Source organism: Parus major, unplaced genomic scaffold (assembly GCF_001522545.3).
Source record: "Parus major isolate Abel unplaced genomic scaffold, Parus_major1.1 Scaffold290, whole genome shotgun sequence".
Taxonomy (NCBI): domain Eukaryota; kingdom Metazoa; phylum Chordata; class Aves; order Passeriformes; family Paridae; genus Parus; species Parus major.
Window position 1 is genome coordinate 40,976 of NW_015379271.1, and position 18,132 is coordinate 59,107.

The 18,132-nt window shown below is 50.5% G+C and overlaps 1 protein-coding gene across 1 annotated transcript in view; it reads left to right on the top strand.

The window, feature by feature from the left end:
• The first annotated feature begins 9,770 nt into the window (after positions 1-9,770).
• Positions 9,771-18,132, top strand: part of FNDC4 (fibronectin type III domain containing 4) — a 12,913-nt gene continuing 4,551 nt past the window's right edge. Inside the window, exons 1-4 of the mRNA XM_015615888.3 lie at positions 9,771-9,943; positions 15,685-15,800; positions 16,297-16,501; positions 17,331-17,420. Of these exons, the coding sequence (XP_015471374.1) occupies positions 9,871-9,943; positions 15,685-15,800; positions 16,297-16,501; positions 17,331-17,420 (484 nt within the window). The 5' untranslated portion in view covers positions 9,771-9,870. The remainder of the gene's footprint in view (positions 9,944-15,684; positions 15,801-16,296; positions 16,502-17,330; positions 17,421-18,132) is intronic.

The window sequence follows — 18,132 nt, forward strand, 5'->3', positions numbered from 1 at the left end:
GACATGTTATATATTGATTGGTGCATTTTTCACTTTTTAAGTCCAGAGAAATGAACCAGGAACCAGCTGCAGTATTCTGTAACAGTCTGGTTTATCTAAGATACAATGATAACCTTGCTCTGCTCTCACCTACCTCTTTGTCCTCAGCTCCCTCACTACACTGATACTCACTTTTACCCTCTTAAGCACATTTTTCAGTTGTTCTGCAAATGCCTCTGGGAGCTCATTTCTTTTGTTTCTAGGAACTCAACAGGGTTTAAGAGATGAACACATTCTGAAACGTGGTGTATTTCACAGAACTACTCTAGCAGAGATCTTAATAACCATGTTTTGTACAGTAATTTTTCTAGAAAACTTGGTGTTAATCTACAGATTTTCTTTGCGATTGTTACATAATTTCATTAACTTTCTTGATAAAGATGTCAAATAGGTGCAGACTTTGGGATTCTCTAGGACAAATCCTTATTTACAATTACTTACTATCAAGCATTAAATGTATTCCACCGATGCTTGTATAACATGTGGGGCCAAGAACAAGGCCTTAGAGATTTATGATGTCAACAGCTATTTTTACCTAAATGGACTTGTAATTAATTAAAGAATAACATTTACAGAAAATTCTTCTCTGTGAAACCACGTTGGCTGGGTTTTACTTATGATGCCCTTTAATGTCATTTGTTGGCGTGTCTGGGAGCTTTCAGACTAAGCTGTACTTACACTCATCACACAGCTTGTCTTTTTTTAAGTACTGGAGTTTTGCTTTGGGGGCCTGGAGGGTTGGGTTTTTTTTGGAGGAGGGAGAGAGAATATATTTTGGTTTGGGAGTTGTTCAGTTGTTTTGTTTTGTTTTTCCTTAATCCTTGAGGATTTCCCCATTGTTCTAAGATTTATTAAAAGTCATTAATAATTCAGTAATTTTAATAAGATCACTGACCATCCTTCCCTGCAAGTTATGCAATGCAGTAACTTTAAGGTTTAAGTTCTTTTAATAACTCAAAAATGTCAAAAAACATGGAGCTGTTTTGTTGAGAGGAAACTCTGGCACCGGGTGCACTTCACAGAGACATCCACTGCAGTTTGTCATTCCTGCCTGCATGTAACAGTCTGGTGCTGAGTGTGGCACGTGAGAATGAAATCCTTGCAGTCGTACACTCGACTCTTTCGCTGTACCAGGGTGGAGTACATCCTGTTAGTTTATCATCTCTCTCTTGGTAAGGACACCGTACCTGTGCCAGGCAAGCTCTTCCACTGCTCAGCTTTCCTTGGAGTGACATTATTTATAAATCAAATGTTTCCCTGTGCTGCAGGTATTTGGGAGCAGAGCCATGGCCTGGGAGCAGCTTGTGGAGCAGTCTGGTCCTAGGTGCTTGCTCTGTGACCCTCATGGCAAGAGGATGATTAATGTCATCCTGGATGCTGTGTGACTCTGGTGCTGGCAATGAAACAGAGGCTTGACTCTGAAAGCTAGTTGCCTTCAAAATGAAGTAGGTCAATGTTATCATTAAAATACAGTGGTATGAGAGTGAGGTTGGAGGGAGCAGTGGTTATATTGGGCAGCTCTGCAGAGACGTTAATTAGCACAGTGTCCTCTTTTGTGCCTGCTGTATCAGGTCCAAAACCCCATCTGAATTATGCTCAAAGGTCTTCTAAATCAGAGGCTTTTGTTTTCAAAAAGTGCAGTTGCATTTCAGAAGCAAGCCTCTGTCTTCCTGTGGAAGCAGGTAACAAAAGCCAGGTAGTTATTCGAACATAGCCCTGCACTGAACCATAGGATGGCCATAACCAGAGACGTGGTCCCTGTGTCTGCCTGGGGAGACAGAGCCAAGTTAAAGGTTAGGAAAATCACAGCCAGCACTGTCAGCTTTTTTTCCAGTTCTTCCTCATGCTCATGGAGGCTCTTGGCCCTCTGTGCCACTGCAGCATGGGCTGGTCCCTCATCTGCCCTTAGCTTGCCCTTAACTCCATCCAACCTGATCTTGAATGGTTCCAAGGATGGGACACTCACAGCCTCTCTGGGCAGCCTGTGTGTGTGTCTGGCTACATTCATTGTGAAAAACTTCTTCCTTACATCTTACCTAAATTGACTCTCCAGTTTAAACCATCGCTCCTTGTTCTATTGCACCAAGCCCTACTAAATAGTCCATCCCCATCATTCTTGTTGGCCTCCTTTAGGCACTAGAGGGGCTCTGAGGTCTCCCTAGATCCTTCTCCTCTCCAGACTGAACACCCCCAGTTCTCCCAGTCTGTCTCCAGAGCAGGGGGGCTCCTCTGGTCTCACCCCAGCAGATCCATGTACTTTCTGTGCTGAGAACCTCAGAGCTGAGTATCTTCAATTAGATTTTGCTGCAGCTGCAATTGGTATTTCCAAAAAAATTTGACCCTGGACTTCTTCAATGGCCATGCATTAAATGGTTGGTTGTCTTGTTGAGGGCTAGAGGAAGCATTTGGAGGAGACATTTTAAGGGGAGAGAGGCCACCGGGGGAATCCTGCAGGGATCCACATTAACACTGGACTGTTCAAAATGTTTACCTCATGATCCAGGAAGTAAATGGAAGTAAATCCTCAGGTTTGAGGATTACAAGGAACAGTAAAAATTAAAAGGTAACCACAAGTGCTAAAGCATCTTAGAATACTGAGTGTTTGGGAGATGAAATGGCAGATACAATTCAGTATTATAAAATGAAAGGGCCCCAATAACATCTATATGTTGCCCTTGTAGCCCCTCAAAGATGGTTTGCATTGGTGTTCAAAATGGGGATATCCTGGAAACCTACCGGATTACTTCATAACTTCTTACTGCAGGACTCTTTCCTCATCAAAGCATCTTGCCATGCTACATCAAATATCATCTCTAAAGATAGACTACAAGCATGCTGGCCCTGGCCCCTGCCTCAGAGCTGCTGCTGTGCAGAGCACAGGCAAAGCTTCCAGCCTCCATGCACTGGCTCCAGGTGCTGCATCAGCACCTGCCTGCTTCAGGACAGGTCACATCCCTGACACAAGTGGCTGGCTGAAAGGTCTGAGGCTGACCTGCATCGCTCCCTCCAGATGGGGTGGCTGGGTCCATGCCACCCAAAAAAAGTCTGGTCTCTCATGTCCCTGACCACCTCTCATCACAGCCACTTGGATGCAAGGACTACCACAAAACAGCCCCAGAGCAGGAGAGGGAGGTTCTGTGGCTGCACACCTCTGCCAGGCCTGGTGCACACGTGGCTCTCCATCACACAGTCAGCACCTTGTCTCACTGTCCCATGTCCCTGACGGCTCCCTGTCCTATGCCATGGAGGTACAGGTGTCACACAGGTTTCCCCTCTTCCCGTGGCACCTTGGCTCTGCACCTGGCCTTGTGGAGCACTGCACAGCGCTGCAGGTGGGCCCAGCACTGCACTGAGCAGGGACACGTGGCAGAGCCAGGCTGGCTGCCAAGCTCATACTCTCCCCTTTCTCCAAGAACTTCATCTCTGCTCCCAAATTACGAGAACAGTCGTGCAGTCAGCACAGGCGAACACAAGGAGCAGATCCCAGTGCCAGTGATGCAGCTGGCAAATTACTTTGGCCCCGTCAAAAGCAATGCCAGGGAGAGGATGTCAGGAGAAAGGCAACAAGACAGCCCTTGAGGTGGAGGAGTGGCTGGAAACTAAATCAGCATTCCGCAGTCTCACACTGACAAGATGATCAGCCATGGTCTCCATGTGGGCCAAGCCAATCTGGACTGAAGTTCTACACCAGACGTGACCAGGCCATTCCAGTCTCTGCAGCAGCCATGGATATGCTTGGCAGCTGTCAGGCATCTAGAGAGAAGCTGTCAGCACATCCCCCTCAGTTTCATAGTTTCTAGGCTAAACAACTCAGGCTAATTTAGGCTCTCACCATAAGCTGCTTTGCCCAAAACTCCCTTCTTAAGGGAATTGTATTTGCTTTGTATGGCAGGGTTTTGGTAAAGGGGGGCATCACAGGGATGGCTTCTGTGAGAAGCTTCTAGAAGCTTCCCCCACGTCCAGCAGAGCCAAAGCCAGCTGACCCCAGGACAGACCTGCCACTGGCCAAGGCAGAGCCCATCGGCAATGGTGGCAGTGCCTCTGGGATTTAAGAAGGGAAAGAACTGTGCACAGCATCAGCCAGAGAGGAGTGAGGGTGTATGAGAGCAAGAGCCCTGCAGTCCCCCCAAGCCAATGCAGAAGGAATGAGAGGAGGTGCTCCAAGTACTGGAGCAAGGATTCTTTTGCAGACTGTGGGGTCCAGGGGTAGCAGGGACCCACCTACAGCCCAAAAAGATCCACGCAGGAGCAGAGACCCACCTGCAGCAGGAAGAGTATGAGGATCCTCCCCCTGAGAAAGAAGTAGTGGCAGAGAGATGCTGTGATGAATTGATCCCATTCCCTGTCACACTGCACTGCTGAGGGGGAGGAGGGAGAAAACTGAGGGATGAAGCTGAACTGGGGAAGAAAGGAGGGGTGGTGAGAAGATGGTTTTACAATTTGGTTTTATTTCTCATTACCCTACTTTAACTTGATTGGTAATTAAACTAATTTCCTAAAATTTAGTCTATTTTGCCCATGACAGTAACTGGTGAATGAGCTCTCCCTGTCTTTATCCCAACCCATGAGTGTTTTATACTTTCTCTTCCCTGCCCAGTTGAGGGGAAGAGTGATGGGGCAGCTTTGATGGGCACTTGGTATCCCCCCAGGGTCATCCCAGTGAGTTGTCCAGACAGTCCCAGGTGAGTTTTCTCCCTCCCTATAGCCCAAGCCCCTAACTGGATACCAAACCCAGAAGAGATACTGGTTCTAACAGGCAGAAGATCGGGCATCAGAGCCAGAGCAGGTTTCTGGTGGGCTGTATGCCCATTACAGAGGGCCATGGCACCCCCTTTTTGTATGGCAGCTGGTCACTGCAGAGCAGCGTCTGTCCTGGGGTGCAATGTTTGCCCAGTGCTCCTGTTCTCTTGATGAAGAGCTTTCCTGCGTCATGTTCAGTGCTTTGTGCTTTTATCTGAGCAATAAACAAATAAACTTCTTTCCCAGGGGTGGGCTGTGATAGAGCTGCTCATCAGCTTTCATCACTGACCATAACAGTGCTGAATACTTTTGCTGTTGATGGACCTGTCAAATTACATTTCAGCTTTGCCAGGCTCTTGGTTCTGGTGGCTTCGTGTAGTGTAAATGATCTGGAAAAGGGCTGAGTGGTAACACTATTATGAATATATTGACACACTGAAAACCCACATCTCAAACACCATATGCAATCTAGTTGTCCCATATTAAAAGGGTAAAAAAGAAATGATCAGCTGTGAAAGATGACCAGGGTCTCCTGTACTGCAGATGGTGCAGTGTGGATAGCAAAAATTGTTATTACTTGTTTCTTACAAGAGAAGCTAGGAAATGGCAGAAGAAGTAAGTGGACATCTGGTCTAAATGCAACAGAATAACTTGCTTTTCACAATGCACATAATTACACAGCAAAACTCTTGACTTCACAATGCCCTGTGATAATAGAAAGTATAAATGTCTGTTCTTGGGCAGCACTGGATTCCCCAAATCCAATTATGCAGCAGATGGTAAAAGGATGCCATCACAAAATAAACAAACACAAAAGGAGGATCAGGAGTTATTAATGATTAGTGCATATTAATGATTAGCAGATTGACTTTCCACATTTAATACAGTTCATGAAGTGTTGATAAAGTGCTGATATCCATAGGCTGGTGACAGGTCTGAGACTGTTCTTGGGCTGAGGACAACAGGGGACTTCCCTGTAGCAACTTTATAGCAAATGTCTGTGGTTTGCTGTGCCTTTGCCCTCCATTATATCACCACAGGGAATCAGTGTGTTAATTCTCACTTCCATGGGAGAGAAATGGAGGATACAGCAGCCAGCACACAGACATGACAAAGTGGATGGGAATGAACCCTCACAAAAACTTTGGACGTTTCCTTTCAGTGAATGTGGAGATAGCTGATGTGAAGCTGGAGACAGGACATGGTGGGCAGGCATGGGGCTGGGGGTGCAGGGGCAGGTGTGGCATTCACACCCTGCCCAGCCCTCCTCTAGGCCAGCCAGCAATGTTTGAAGGGCAATGCTCACCAGGAAAAGGCCATCTGAGTCACAGCTGCAGCTGCCAGCTGCTCCCATAAGCACAGCCAGGTCACAGCTAGTCACGGGAGCGGGACAAGGGAGCAGCCAGAATATGGAATAAATAATTGCATGAGTGTAGTGTCCCAGGAGGGGAGCAGTCACAGAGGTCCCCCCCGGTCAGGACCCAGCTATTGCAGGTCATGTAGCACTTTCATAAATCTGTGAATGTTCACCTCACACTAGTTAGGAGCTGACTAAAGCTTAGATTAGGGACACAAAATCCATGCATCCTTTGTGGGTTTCATTTAATCAATAACATTTATACACTACGAAGTATGGGGCAGATTCTGCACAGGTATATCATTAATCCAAACCTTTCCCAGCTGCAGAGGTAAATTCCTCATGTGCTGGGTGTCCTTGCTGGTGTATTTCTGTGATGGGCAGAGGAAGATGACAGCAAGGTGATGTGATGCAGGTACAGGAGGCTCCTGCATCATGAGCATGACATTCTCTTGCTGCCAGCACCTTTCCCAGAACCTCATATTTGCTAGGGGCAGGCTATTTGCAGGGACTTTGGAGCCTGCAGGCCAGGCTGTAGAAGTGAGGTTGGGATCTCAAGGCTGCTGCTGGATTTCCCCACTGAATTCTAAGTACAAGGCACTGCGAGACATATAATACAATTTAGATGCATTAGTGCCTGATCTGTGATTGCAAATTGAATTTTGCCTGGCCAAAATCCCAAATATTCAAGTGATAATTAAATGTGCGTGAAGAGTTTGCACTCTCAGTATTTATTATTTATAGACTGAACCCACAAATGCAAATGCCATCACCCGTTCCAAAAGCACACCATTCACCCTGTGCACAGTCCCTGAATTCCCAGGATTGTCCTAAGTGGCACAGCATGTCCTTTCCCATGTCCAGCACTGACTGTAAGGTGTGTGAAGCCTGGGAATGCCAGCCAGCCAACAGTGATGCCTTAGGGTGATCAGACACAAAATTCCCCAATCACAGCCTAATTCTCACCCTGCACAAGCAATAGGGCTGCACCCTGGAGCACAGGGAAAGCACACAGAGCCTGAACCACTTTTAAGAAGTTTGGGGGAAGGATGCAGAATAAACTGTCCCACAGTGCTAATGACCACCTGTTCCTGCTATCAAAAAAATTGCATTACTCACTGATACCTAACAGTGACAGCACTAAGCTTTTCAATTAACGTGTCTGAGCACTCCTGTGCAGAGCCGTGCTGGGTAAGCCAGGGATCCTTGCCTGGTGGCAAAGACAGGCTATGGAGCAGACAACATTGACACCAATAGCTAGCTCTGCAATAACCAAGTGGTTCTCACAGCAACCAAGTGAGAATGGACTTTGCAGAGGAGACATAACTGGCAAACTGTTCCTGTAAAACTGCTTGCAAGCCACAGTTTTACAGCTGCCAGGTCTTGGCTTTCCCGAAGTTCCCTCCCCGTAATGCAGATAGAGGGAGAAGGAGTTTTGAAACAGGAGTCTTCTGGGAAAGCAATATCAGCCTCACTCTCCTCCTCACCACTGTGGACTGCAGCAGTAGCAATTAAGCTCAGCACAGAAAAGAGTCAGTCTTGATCTGCCAAGAGCATCTCAAAACCAGCATTGAACTATCCAGATGGGGCCATTTGGATCACCTCACCTGCCATGCAGCTGCAGAGTTAACATAAATTCTGACAAGCTTCAGTTTGCTCTTAGCTGGAACTTGCCTTTTGCATAGAGGCACTGCAGATGAAATCCTTCACATGGCAACATGACTACCCTGCTCTTCCACAGGTCCTCCCAAATCACAGACCAATTCTGTAACTAGGAAAGGACCTTGAAAGACTTTTAGGGGTCCTAGGGGACTGAGCTATGGATATCTGTGCCCACGTCTGCACACACTCATGCACCAATGTACTTCTGCTGCGGGCTGACCTCATCCAGAGCATGGTGTAAGCTGCCATTTGGGTCTAGCTATGCTACACAGCAAGACCACATAGGCTGCAGCCAAGGGCATTAGCTGGACAGAAAGGAGCCTCAAGAATTCTCAAGTCTGCCCAAAACCACAGCTTGGCTGAGCCACCTGTCATGGGGTGACTTTGTGATGCTTGTATCCCCAGCTGACTTGTTTATGTCACATATTAAGTTCTGCACCTTTAAGCCTGGCTCTGAGAGCAAAGTGGGGGAAAAAGAAGCGCGTAGTTTGTGTTCAGAAAGAGCCCTCACTCCTCCGCATCCTGCTCCTGGACTGTGCTGTCTGCAGCACGGACAGACAGCAGGACACAGCTCTCCTTTGCTGTTAGTTTTTAGCTAGGTAAGTCAGAGAAGTTTCCTAGACTGTTTTTTTTCCTTTTCTCCTGGATCTGTTCTGTCCTGCTCTGGACTGAACACCCAGCCAAACCCCGGGAGCTCATCCCTGTGGGGCCTGGGCCTCAGCACTTTCCAGTGCCAGAGGGACTGATAAGAGACTGAGCGAGCCGAGCTACACCACATGACAAGGACTTTTCTGGATGTGCCGTCTCTTTGAACAGTAAGAGGTTTCGTTGTTTAATGTTATTCAATTTCTGTTAAATAAACAGGTTTTTTCCACTTTTCTCTAAGGAAACCTTTTCCCAAACCAGCTGGGGAAGGGGCCGCTTGAATTTGCTTTCTAGAGGGACCCCATTCGGAGGTTTTCTCCCAAATTTGCCCTAAACCAGGACGCAGCGTAGCAGCCCCTTGGAACCACAGATTCCATCTTGGTTTGACTCCTCCTCCTCTCAGTCTGTATTGCTCACAGAAAGTAGCAGGTTATTGGCGTAAAGTAATGGAGGATGATTTGGGTTCATTTCCTTATTTCTCTACTGCTTCATTAGGCATACCCAGTGCTGCCTTTCCTAGGGGCTGACCCCATGCCTGTGTCTTTGACCCCCTGGAGGGTCAAAGCATCCCTTTGTGGGATGCTGTGGGACTGTGCTGGGGACACCATCTGTGGGTGGCCAGCAGTGGCGACAGGGGGCCAGTGACCGCGGGGCCAGTGCGGGACTCGTGTCTGCGAGCGGAGCCTCCCGTGCTGGGGAGAGGGGGCGCTGGGGGCGCTGGGGGTACGGCATGGAAATAGCTATAGCTCTGGGGACACGGCATGGAAATAGCTATAGCTCTGGGGCTTTGGGGGTACAGCATGGAAATAGCTATAGCTCTGGGGGCTATTGGGAGTACAGTATGGAAATAGCTATAGCTCTGGGGGCACGGCATGGAAATAGGTATAGCTCTGGGACCATTGGGGGTATGGCATGGAAATAGCTATAGCTCTGGGGGCTTTGGGGGTACGGCATGGAAATAGCTATAGCTCTGGGGGTACGGCATGGAAATAGCTATAGCACTGGGGGCTATTGGGGGTACGGCATGGAAATAGCTATAGCTCTGGGGACACGGCATGGAAATAGCTATAGCTCTGGGGCTTGCTGGGGGTGCAGCCTGCGGCGGGGCGTTGGGGGCTATTGGAGAACGATATCGGGAGCGGTGGTTCCGAGGGTCCGATAACAGCGTGGGGGCGGCACTGGCGATTTCGGGGTACAGCTCGGGGCCCCGGGGGCGGCGCCGGCAGCTCTGGGGCACGGCTGAGAGGCGGTGCCGGAGCCGCCGCGGTGCCGGAGCCGCTGCGGCGGCGCTCGGGGGCGGGCCGGGCCCGGCGGCCGTTCCGCCCCCCCCGCGCTGCGGCCGGGGCTCGGCCCCGCTCCGTCCCGCGGTGCAGGGAGCCGGGCCGGTGCCAGGGCCGCCGCCCGGCCGGGCCGCAGCCCCCACCGCCATGGCCCGAGTCTCGGCGATGATCAGCCCGGTCCTGGTGCTCTTCGGCTGCGACCTGTGTTTCGTGCGAGCCAGTAAGTGCGGCCGGGCCGGGAGGGCACCGGGGCTGCGCTTCGCCGCGGGGCTGGCGCCCGCCGGGCGGGGACGTTCTGCCGGGCGCCAGCCCCTGCCGTGGGATGCTGTCCTCGCCAGATACCCCCGCCGGCCTCACTGCACCCCCGGCGTGGCCTTTGCCGCGATCCCCGAGGACTCCTCGGGCACTCTCGGGGCGCCGTGGCCTCCGAGTCCTCTGTGCCTTGGACCGTGTCCCCTCCCGGGGGACGGCTGCTGCCGCGCTGCCCTTCCCGGGGCTCCCAAGGGCTCCCGCCGCGGGCAGGGCGCGGGTGGCAGTGCGCGCTCTGCGGGGTCCCGGACTGCCCCAGGGAGCTCCTGCCCCGAGCAGGGACACTCGGGGCTGTCACCGGGATCCTGTCCCTTCCTGCCGGTGTTCGCTGGAACATCGAGCTCGGTGCACCGGAGGCACCGTTGTCCTTGTGTCCTTTGACTCGCCGGGATGGCCCGCTGTCAGCAGCCGCTTCCTGCTGTCTGTTTGCCCCCCGACAGGTCACTTGAGATATCAAATCGAATTGCGAGTACCAGACGTCTTCTCTACATTCTGCCGTGTTGCAAAACACGCACTGACGGATTCAGGAAGAGATGCAGTCAGGGGTGTTAAAAAGGGGCCACTTATTTTTAGATGTGCAGTCTGGTGCTTACTCTCTGCTGCAGCAGTAAGTTGGGCAAACATCTGGGTGCCCTTGAGCAGCAGCCCCAAGGGCATGGGCCGGGGGACAGGGGTGGTCCACTCTCCGGATCACGGCAGGATGGGGAGGGCACCGGTGGAGCCGTGCCATGCCCTGTCCCTCATCCCTCTGCAGCACCACATGTGCCAGCATCCCTCATGTCTGGCCCCTTTTGCCTACCCATGGAGCCAGGATGCATGGGATACCTGGTCCCATGTCCAGCTGCCCACCAGCCATCCCTCCCACTGGCCACTGCCCATTCTTCCTACTGCTCACTGGTCATCCCTCCCACTGCTCACTGGTCATCCCTCCCACTGCCCTCTGGCCATCCCTTTAACTGCCTTCTGGTCATCCCTCCCAGTGTCCAGACACAGGCTGCAGTGCTGCTAGCTTTGAACACAGCCCAGCTCTTCCCACCCCTTAATCAGGCCCAAAAGGATCACACTGCTGTACAGACAGGACAAAACCTGTGCTGGGCCTTAAGTGACTGTGCTTTCTGTGGGGGTGCCCCTTTTGTAATACCGCTTTAATAAAAAGTGAAGTTGGATCATTTATAAGTGATGTAGAATCATTAGCAGTTAATTCATTGAGCTGAACAGTGGCACACTTTTCCCAGAGAACTCAGTAGCATCTTCTTGACTTTATAGCCAGAATGTGTTTGTTTCAGAGAGCATGCACTTTGGAGCCCTTGCATTCACAGACCTTTGTAGCAACAGTTCTGGCACAAAGCTGCTTTGATCTCAGCTGCAGAGCAGTTTGGACAGTATTAGGTGCAATGTGGGGATTATACACAAAGCTTTGTCCTTTGGAGGTCTTGTAACAACTTTGAGGTCTTATCTTGAATTTCATAGAATCCTGGAATGGTGTGGTTTGGAAGGGACCTTAAAGCCTGTCTCATTCCTCCCCCCTGGTATGGGCAATGACACCTTCCACAAGACCATGTTGCTCCAAGCCCTGTCCAGCCTGGCCTTGAGCACTTCAGGGATCCAGGGGCAGCCACAGCTTCTCTGGGCACCTGTGCCAGGGCCTCACCACCCTCACAGGGAAAAATTTCTTTCCAGTATCCCATCTAATCCTGGCCTCTGTCTGTGAAAAGCTATTCTCTCCTTGTCCTGTCATTTTGTCCAAAGTCCCTCTCCAGCTCTCTTGGAGCCCCTTTAAGCACTGGAAAGGGCTCCAATATCTTATCAGAGCATTCTCTCCAGGGTGAAAAACCTCAGCTCTCCCAGCCTATCTCCAGAGCAGAGGTGGCTGGGATTAAACATTGCTCTGTGTATCTAGGATGAACTTCTCAAGTTTTGACTTCTGAGGCTTCTTGTCTTCTCTCTTCCTGATGGGTGTGCAAATCCCGTATGCTCAGAAATGTGTTTTCTGCAGTTGATTCAGCATCAAACTGATCAAGGAACACTGGTTCTTGTAATGCAGAACAGTAGCCTGGACACCAAGTCTCCTGTCACACAGGCTCAGGGCTGCTGGCCTGGGGTGTGAACCAAGTGTGCTTAGGATACATGAGGTGTGGTGCACTGACAAGCCATGTGCATTGTGGCTCTGCTCCGTCCCCATGTCCTCTCACCCTTTTACTGCTGGTGAGTGACAGGGTCTGTGCAAACTTTGGCTCAATACAGCTGGAACACTTGTCAGACCTGTGTGGACTCAGCGACATGGCTTGTGAATTGGTGCAGTGCCTTTGTTCTCCAGTCACCAAGTGTCTCAGTCCCAGGGCAGTGTGTCAGCATCCCCAGCCTGAAACCTCAGCTGGGATAGGTTGGGCACCTCACAGAAGCCCAGAAGATTCTTGAGCAGAGCTGGACAGCTGCTACAAACTCCATCCACAAACTTCTGTGATGCAGGGATGTCAGACCATGTCTTTAATTTCTTCACATACATTTAAAGGTTGGTAGTCAAACTGCCCCCATCACGCATATTCAGCATATTTTAAAATTCTGTTAGATGTGAAAAAAGCACGTAATTCATTACTGTGGATGTATCCTGTGAAGCACCACATCCTGTTGTTGTCCCAAGGCCAGCTGGCAGGTTCTGGTCATATCCATGGTATCATGAGATCCAAAGAGGGAGGCACTTAAGTGCTACCTGTGAAGAATGGTTTTCTGCCTTGTCCTAGCTTCCAAGTCATGCCCAGGAGTCGTTTGGGCACATATTGGCTGGTGCAGACCACATCGGATCCTGGACCAATCTCCACCACTGGATTCTTGGGTTGTTCTGACCCCATTATGTTTGCTAGCACAAACCTTGCTAGCTGCCTAACTAGTGGTAACCTAGGACAACTATTCTTATGCTTGAAGACAAGCAGAAACATGCAGCCCACCACGCACCCACACTTTGAAATGCCTGTGTCTAGGACAGCACAAGGGAGCAGATGTTTGCTGGCTGCAGGTGCTGCCTGAGCTCAGCTGTTAACTGAGCAGCTGACCTGATGCCAGCCATGGCTGGGGCAGAAAACCAGACAAGGATGGAAAATGGCCCAGTGGAAAAGAACCTGAGGGTGCTGGTTGACAGCAATTAAACATGAACTGGCCAAGAAAGCTAAGAGCATCCTGGCTTGTGTCAGCAATAGTGTGGTAGCAGGAGCAGGGCAGTGATTCCCTGTGCTGGACACTGCTGAGGCACCTCAAATCCTGGCTGCTCACAAACAAGAAAGACACTGACAGGCTGGAGCGTGTCCGGGGAAGGGAGCAGAGCTGGGAAGGAACTGAAGCACAAGTCTGGTGGGTGGCTGAGGGAGTTGGGGGAACTCAGGCTGAATGAAAGGAAGCTCAGGAGGCACCTTCTACTCCTTGACAGGATGGTGGAGCCAGGTGGGAGTTGGGCTCTGCTTCCAGAGAACAAGTGACAGGACAAGGGGAAATGGCCTCAAGTTGTGCCAGTGGAGGTTCAGGTTGGGTATTAGGAACAATTTCTTCACTGAAAGAATGGTTAAGCATTGGACAAACTGCCCAGGGCAGTGGTGGGTTCACCACCCCTGGAAGTGTTCAAGAAATGACTGGACGTGACACTTTGCAATGCAGTTTAGTGGGCATGGGGTTACTTGGTCACAGGTTGGAGTTGATGATCCTGGAGATCTTTTCCAACCACAATGATTCTATAATTTAATCTACAGGAAGTTCAGCTCTTGCGCCAACAGAGTACACCCTGGGCAATGGACAAGCCTGGCAGCTTTGTTCAGCCTGTTTTGCTGTTGGCTTGTAGTTAAAGACTCCCTCCCTCTTATAGGTTAGTGATGAACCAGATCCCCATGTGCAAAATTCTACAGAGATACACTCTTTGTAGGATAAAGGATGTTTGAGTGTATCTTTGAATCCTTTCCAGTTTTCCAGACTCCCTCTGTGAAGGAGAAAAACAGAATCCTGTGGTGTCCTTGTCTCTGACAACCCTCTGTCCTAGTGGTGTGTCAAACTTCTGGACACACACTCAGTCCCAGGGTCTCTCTTAAAACATGTTTTCTGGGTTCTTCTCTTTGTTTTAATTGCCCTTGGCAGACCACAACCCTGAATTTCTCAGAGTGGGAACCACAGCCTTCCTCTGGTTTGATCTGAATATGGGTATATTCAGATGTGAATTAATGGACTTAAACAGCTGGCTTGCAGAAATCACCTTTTTTTGTGTTTTAACTGACGTTGTTATTGGTGTCACAGTTGTCCTTTCTCTTGTTCTCAGGTGCCCCCTGGAACTCTTTTTCTATATGAATCACAGCACTCACCCTGTAGCCCTAGCTGCTACACAGGCAGCTTGTAGAAGGGCACTGACTTAGATGTGGGGAGTAAGAATACACAAACGGCAGCTTCAATGTCTTCCATGTGCTCCTGTGTCTAACTTCCAGACAAAATTTGGCTTTGTGTGCAGGACTGTGTGGGATCCTGTTGTGCTCTTAGTGCTGTGAAATCTCAAATTGGCAGTGGTGCAGACCATAGGTCAGTCAGGTCAGCTTTCCATAGAGCAGCAATGGCCAAGCATCGCTGCCAGCTTTGCAGTCAATGGCGCTGCACTGCTGGTGATACCTAAGTATCAAAAATCAGAATGCTGATTTTTAGCTTTTTATATTTTTCATATATTTGTGGCTATGTAGATTGTTAACACATGGCTGTAGCTTCTCATATTTTTCCTGTCTTTCCTACATTTAGGAATATTAAGCTAACCTTATAAACACATTTCTAAAAATATTATTTAGTCTTATTCCAAGAACAGAACCAGCTGCAAGGATATTCTGTTTTCCAACCAGAATGTGGACCAAGCATAACAAAAGTGGGGCAAGAGAAACTTCTGGACTGCTTCCAGTGGGGCAGGACCCCAGGAATTATTACCTAACCAACTAACCTTTTAATTGGACAGAATATGATAAGTATACTAATCAACTAACCTTACATAAATTGTAGCATTACTATACTACATATGATTTTCACCATATTGTGCACCTAAAAGCTTTCAAGTAAAGGTTTGCTTATATATTCACTCTTAATGTTGTTGGGAAGATCTGTTTTCCAGGCATTACTGGAACAGCCAGCTCTGCCTTCAGCATTGGCCTTTCCCCATGCCCTGGAGCAAGGAGTAATTCCAGGCAGAGGAGATAGCCAGGCTGAGTCGTAGAGTGTGTTTATTCCAAGGTGCCCCATTTCTCTGTCACAGTCAATATATCATTGCTGTGTCTGGGCTGCTTCCTACTCAGTTCTGGGTGGTGTGCCAAGCGTTTGTGGCATGCCCATCCACGGGGGAACCCCAGAGCTCTGCACCTGCACACTCCTCATGCACAGAGTGGGTAGCTGCCTGCCAGCCCAGGAGGCACCGTGCTGTGCATGTGTTGCTGCTGGCAGGGCTCAGGCTTCTCCATCTGCTGTGCCACGCATCTCCTGGGGACAGGTGTACCAGGGAAGGTGCTCCCTGTAGCCCTAGCCAACGTGCTGCCATTGGCAGGTGTTGGAGAGGCCTCATGGTGATGTGCAGGGCTGAGTGCCTGTTCTGAGACATCTTCTTTTGCCTCTTTCCCGTGCCTCGCCATGGTCTGTGCCTGGCTCACCCAGACAGGCCACCGTCCCCTGTCAACGTGACTGTGACGCAGCTGAAGGCAAACTCTGCCACAGTCTCCTGGGACGTACCAGAAGGAGACGTGGTCATCGGCTACGCCATTCTACAGCAGGTATCCAGGATCTGTCCCCAGGGGACTGGGGACACTGATTACCAGCATGCTCCTATGTCCTTTTGCCGCAATCTGGGGCTCCTCTGGCACCTGCCCAAGGACACCTCTGCTGCTGAGCAGCCCTTGCCAGGGTGCCCCATCTGAGCCATCCATCCTGGTGGGAAGCAGAGGACTGTGGGCTGCATTGGGGGTAGTCCCTCCAGTGGCTTCCCTGGGATTTCTCTAGGTAAGGATGGTGCTTCAGCCATGATATAACCCTTCTTTGCTTGCTTTGCTCCACCTATGCAGCCCTGGGTGGTGGTGGCTTCTTCAGGGAGGTGCCTGGTTCTCAGGCCATGCAGGCATGCTGAACAGGCACTGCTGGGCAGGCTGGCCCACCCTGGGGTGGATGGTTGCCTGGGATGGGAGGAGTGAGGGCATAGCCCTGCAGCTGGTGGCCTGTGTCTGGTGCCGCTGGAAGCAGCCTTCTGGGGGTGACAGTTCTTCCCTCTGGCAGAGGCAGGATGGGCAGATGCAGCGCTTCATCCGGGAGGTGAACACCACCAACCGTGCCTGTGTGCTGTGGGACCTGGCAGAGGACGCTGACTACATCATCCAGGTGCAGAGCATTGGCCTGTATGGGGAGAGCCAGGCTAGCAAGCGTGTCCACTTCCGCACCCTGAAGGAGACCGACCGCCTGCCTTCCAACAGCTCCAACCAAGGTGAGGCAGCTCCTTCCAGCTCACCCAGCTGGCTCTGGTGGAGGCCTGTACAGCAGATGGGCAGGGATTCAGCAAGCAGTGAGGAAGGTGCTGCACTGAGCAGCAGGCTGCTGGGGACACAGGCTGCTGTTGTGTCATTATATGTCCATGATAATGTCCCCAAGCCACGGTTTGCAGCCCTCCTATTCCAGGTCTTGGCTCCTATTCAGCTGGGGAGGCTGGCCAGGACAGCTGCTGGGGCCTGCCCAGCTGCTGCCCGTAGGAAGCCAGTACTGAACAGACTCTCAGATCTCCCAGACTGCAGAGGCTACCAAAGGACAAATGACAGAGCACCATGGTCTCTTTTACTACTCATATCTGTGTTGCCTTGGGGTTGCCTACATGCTGATCCATGAGAGAATCCAGGAATCCAAGAGAGATGATGCCCATAGAGAGCATGGGAGTTTGTCTCCAGCACTAAACATGAGAGGGGTCTTGAGTATGACAGGGCAAGCAGATGGCTGACTTTCCACAGAACTTCTGTGTTAAACTGACCTGTCGTGGTTGCTGTGTAGAGACAGATCTTAATGATTACTGGCATGCATTGTGCAGTCCCTACATGAGCCCAAACAAGCTGTTGGAATCCCTGGCTACTTGAGTAGCAAGGATGGTTTATATGACACAGGAAAGCCACGGGATGCATGTCCTCTCCCCAGACAGGATGTCACCCGACAGCCTTCCTTGTTTGGGGGAGGTGGGCTTCTCTCCTTTGGAGTTTCTCACCTTCTCCAGTGTTGCTGTAGTGGGAGGGTATCTGCTGCCAGCCCTGCTTGGGGTCTCTTCTCTGCAGGTGACATCACCATGGAAGGGCTGGACAAAGACCGGCAGCTGCAGACAGGCGAGATTATTATCATTGTGGCTGTGCTGCTCATGTGGGCAGGTGAGTGCCACAAGCAGTGATCTGGCAGGCTGAGGAAAGGGTACAACCCTTGGTTCACAAAGAAGATGTGGATCAAGAGAGTGCAGAGGCACACTGGTGAGGGTCTGGCACCCTTTCTAGTAAGTGTATTGAGTCTCTGTAGGTGCTGGAACCAGTGGGGTAAAAGGAGCAAGGACAGCCACTGCTCAGCAGTAATGGCCTGGAGCATGCTGAAGAGCAGGAGACAGAATGGGAGCTGGAATTACAGGCTGGGAGCATCCCAACTGACAGTAACGATTGTGCTGCTTGGGCCTTAGATGTTGTTACTGATAACAATACTGCACTAGCTGGTAGAGGCTGTGCCTCAGTCTGCTAAAGCTGTAAAGAGGGTGATTTGCTCCAGTACAGCACAATTAGAGCCAGTGCAGGCAGAAGACTGTCGTGGAAGCATGGGAGCCTAGGAGGTAACTCAGCTCCTGACTGGCCACATGCAGCTGCTGTCAATGGGAAGTCATTGATCCCCTTCTCCCTTCCCGGAAAATTTGGATTTTGTAGTGGCATCTTGCAGGAATTTCTCCTTGCCCTGGCCTTGACACTTTTCTAGGGCACTGGAAAAAAAAATACAAGATGACTGCTGGTAGTTTACACCTGGCATAGGTTGATGTATCAGGATGCCAGCTGGGAGGAGTCAGGCCCAGTCTGTGTGTGCACTGTGTGTGTGTGTGTGTGTGTG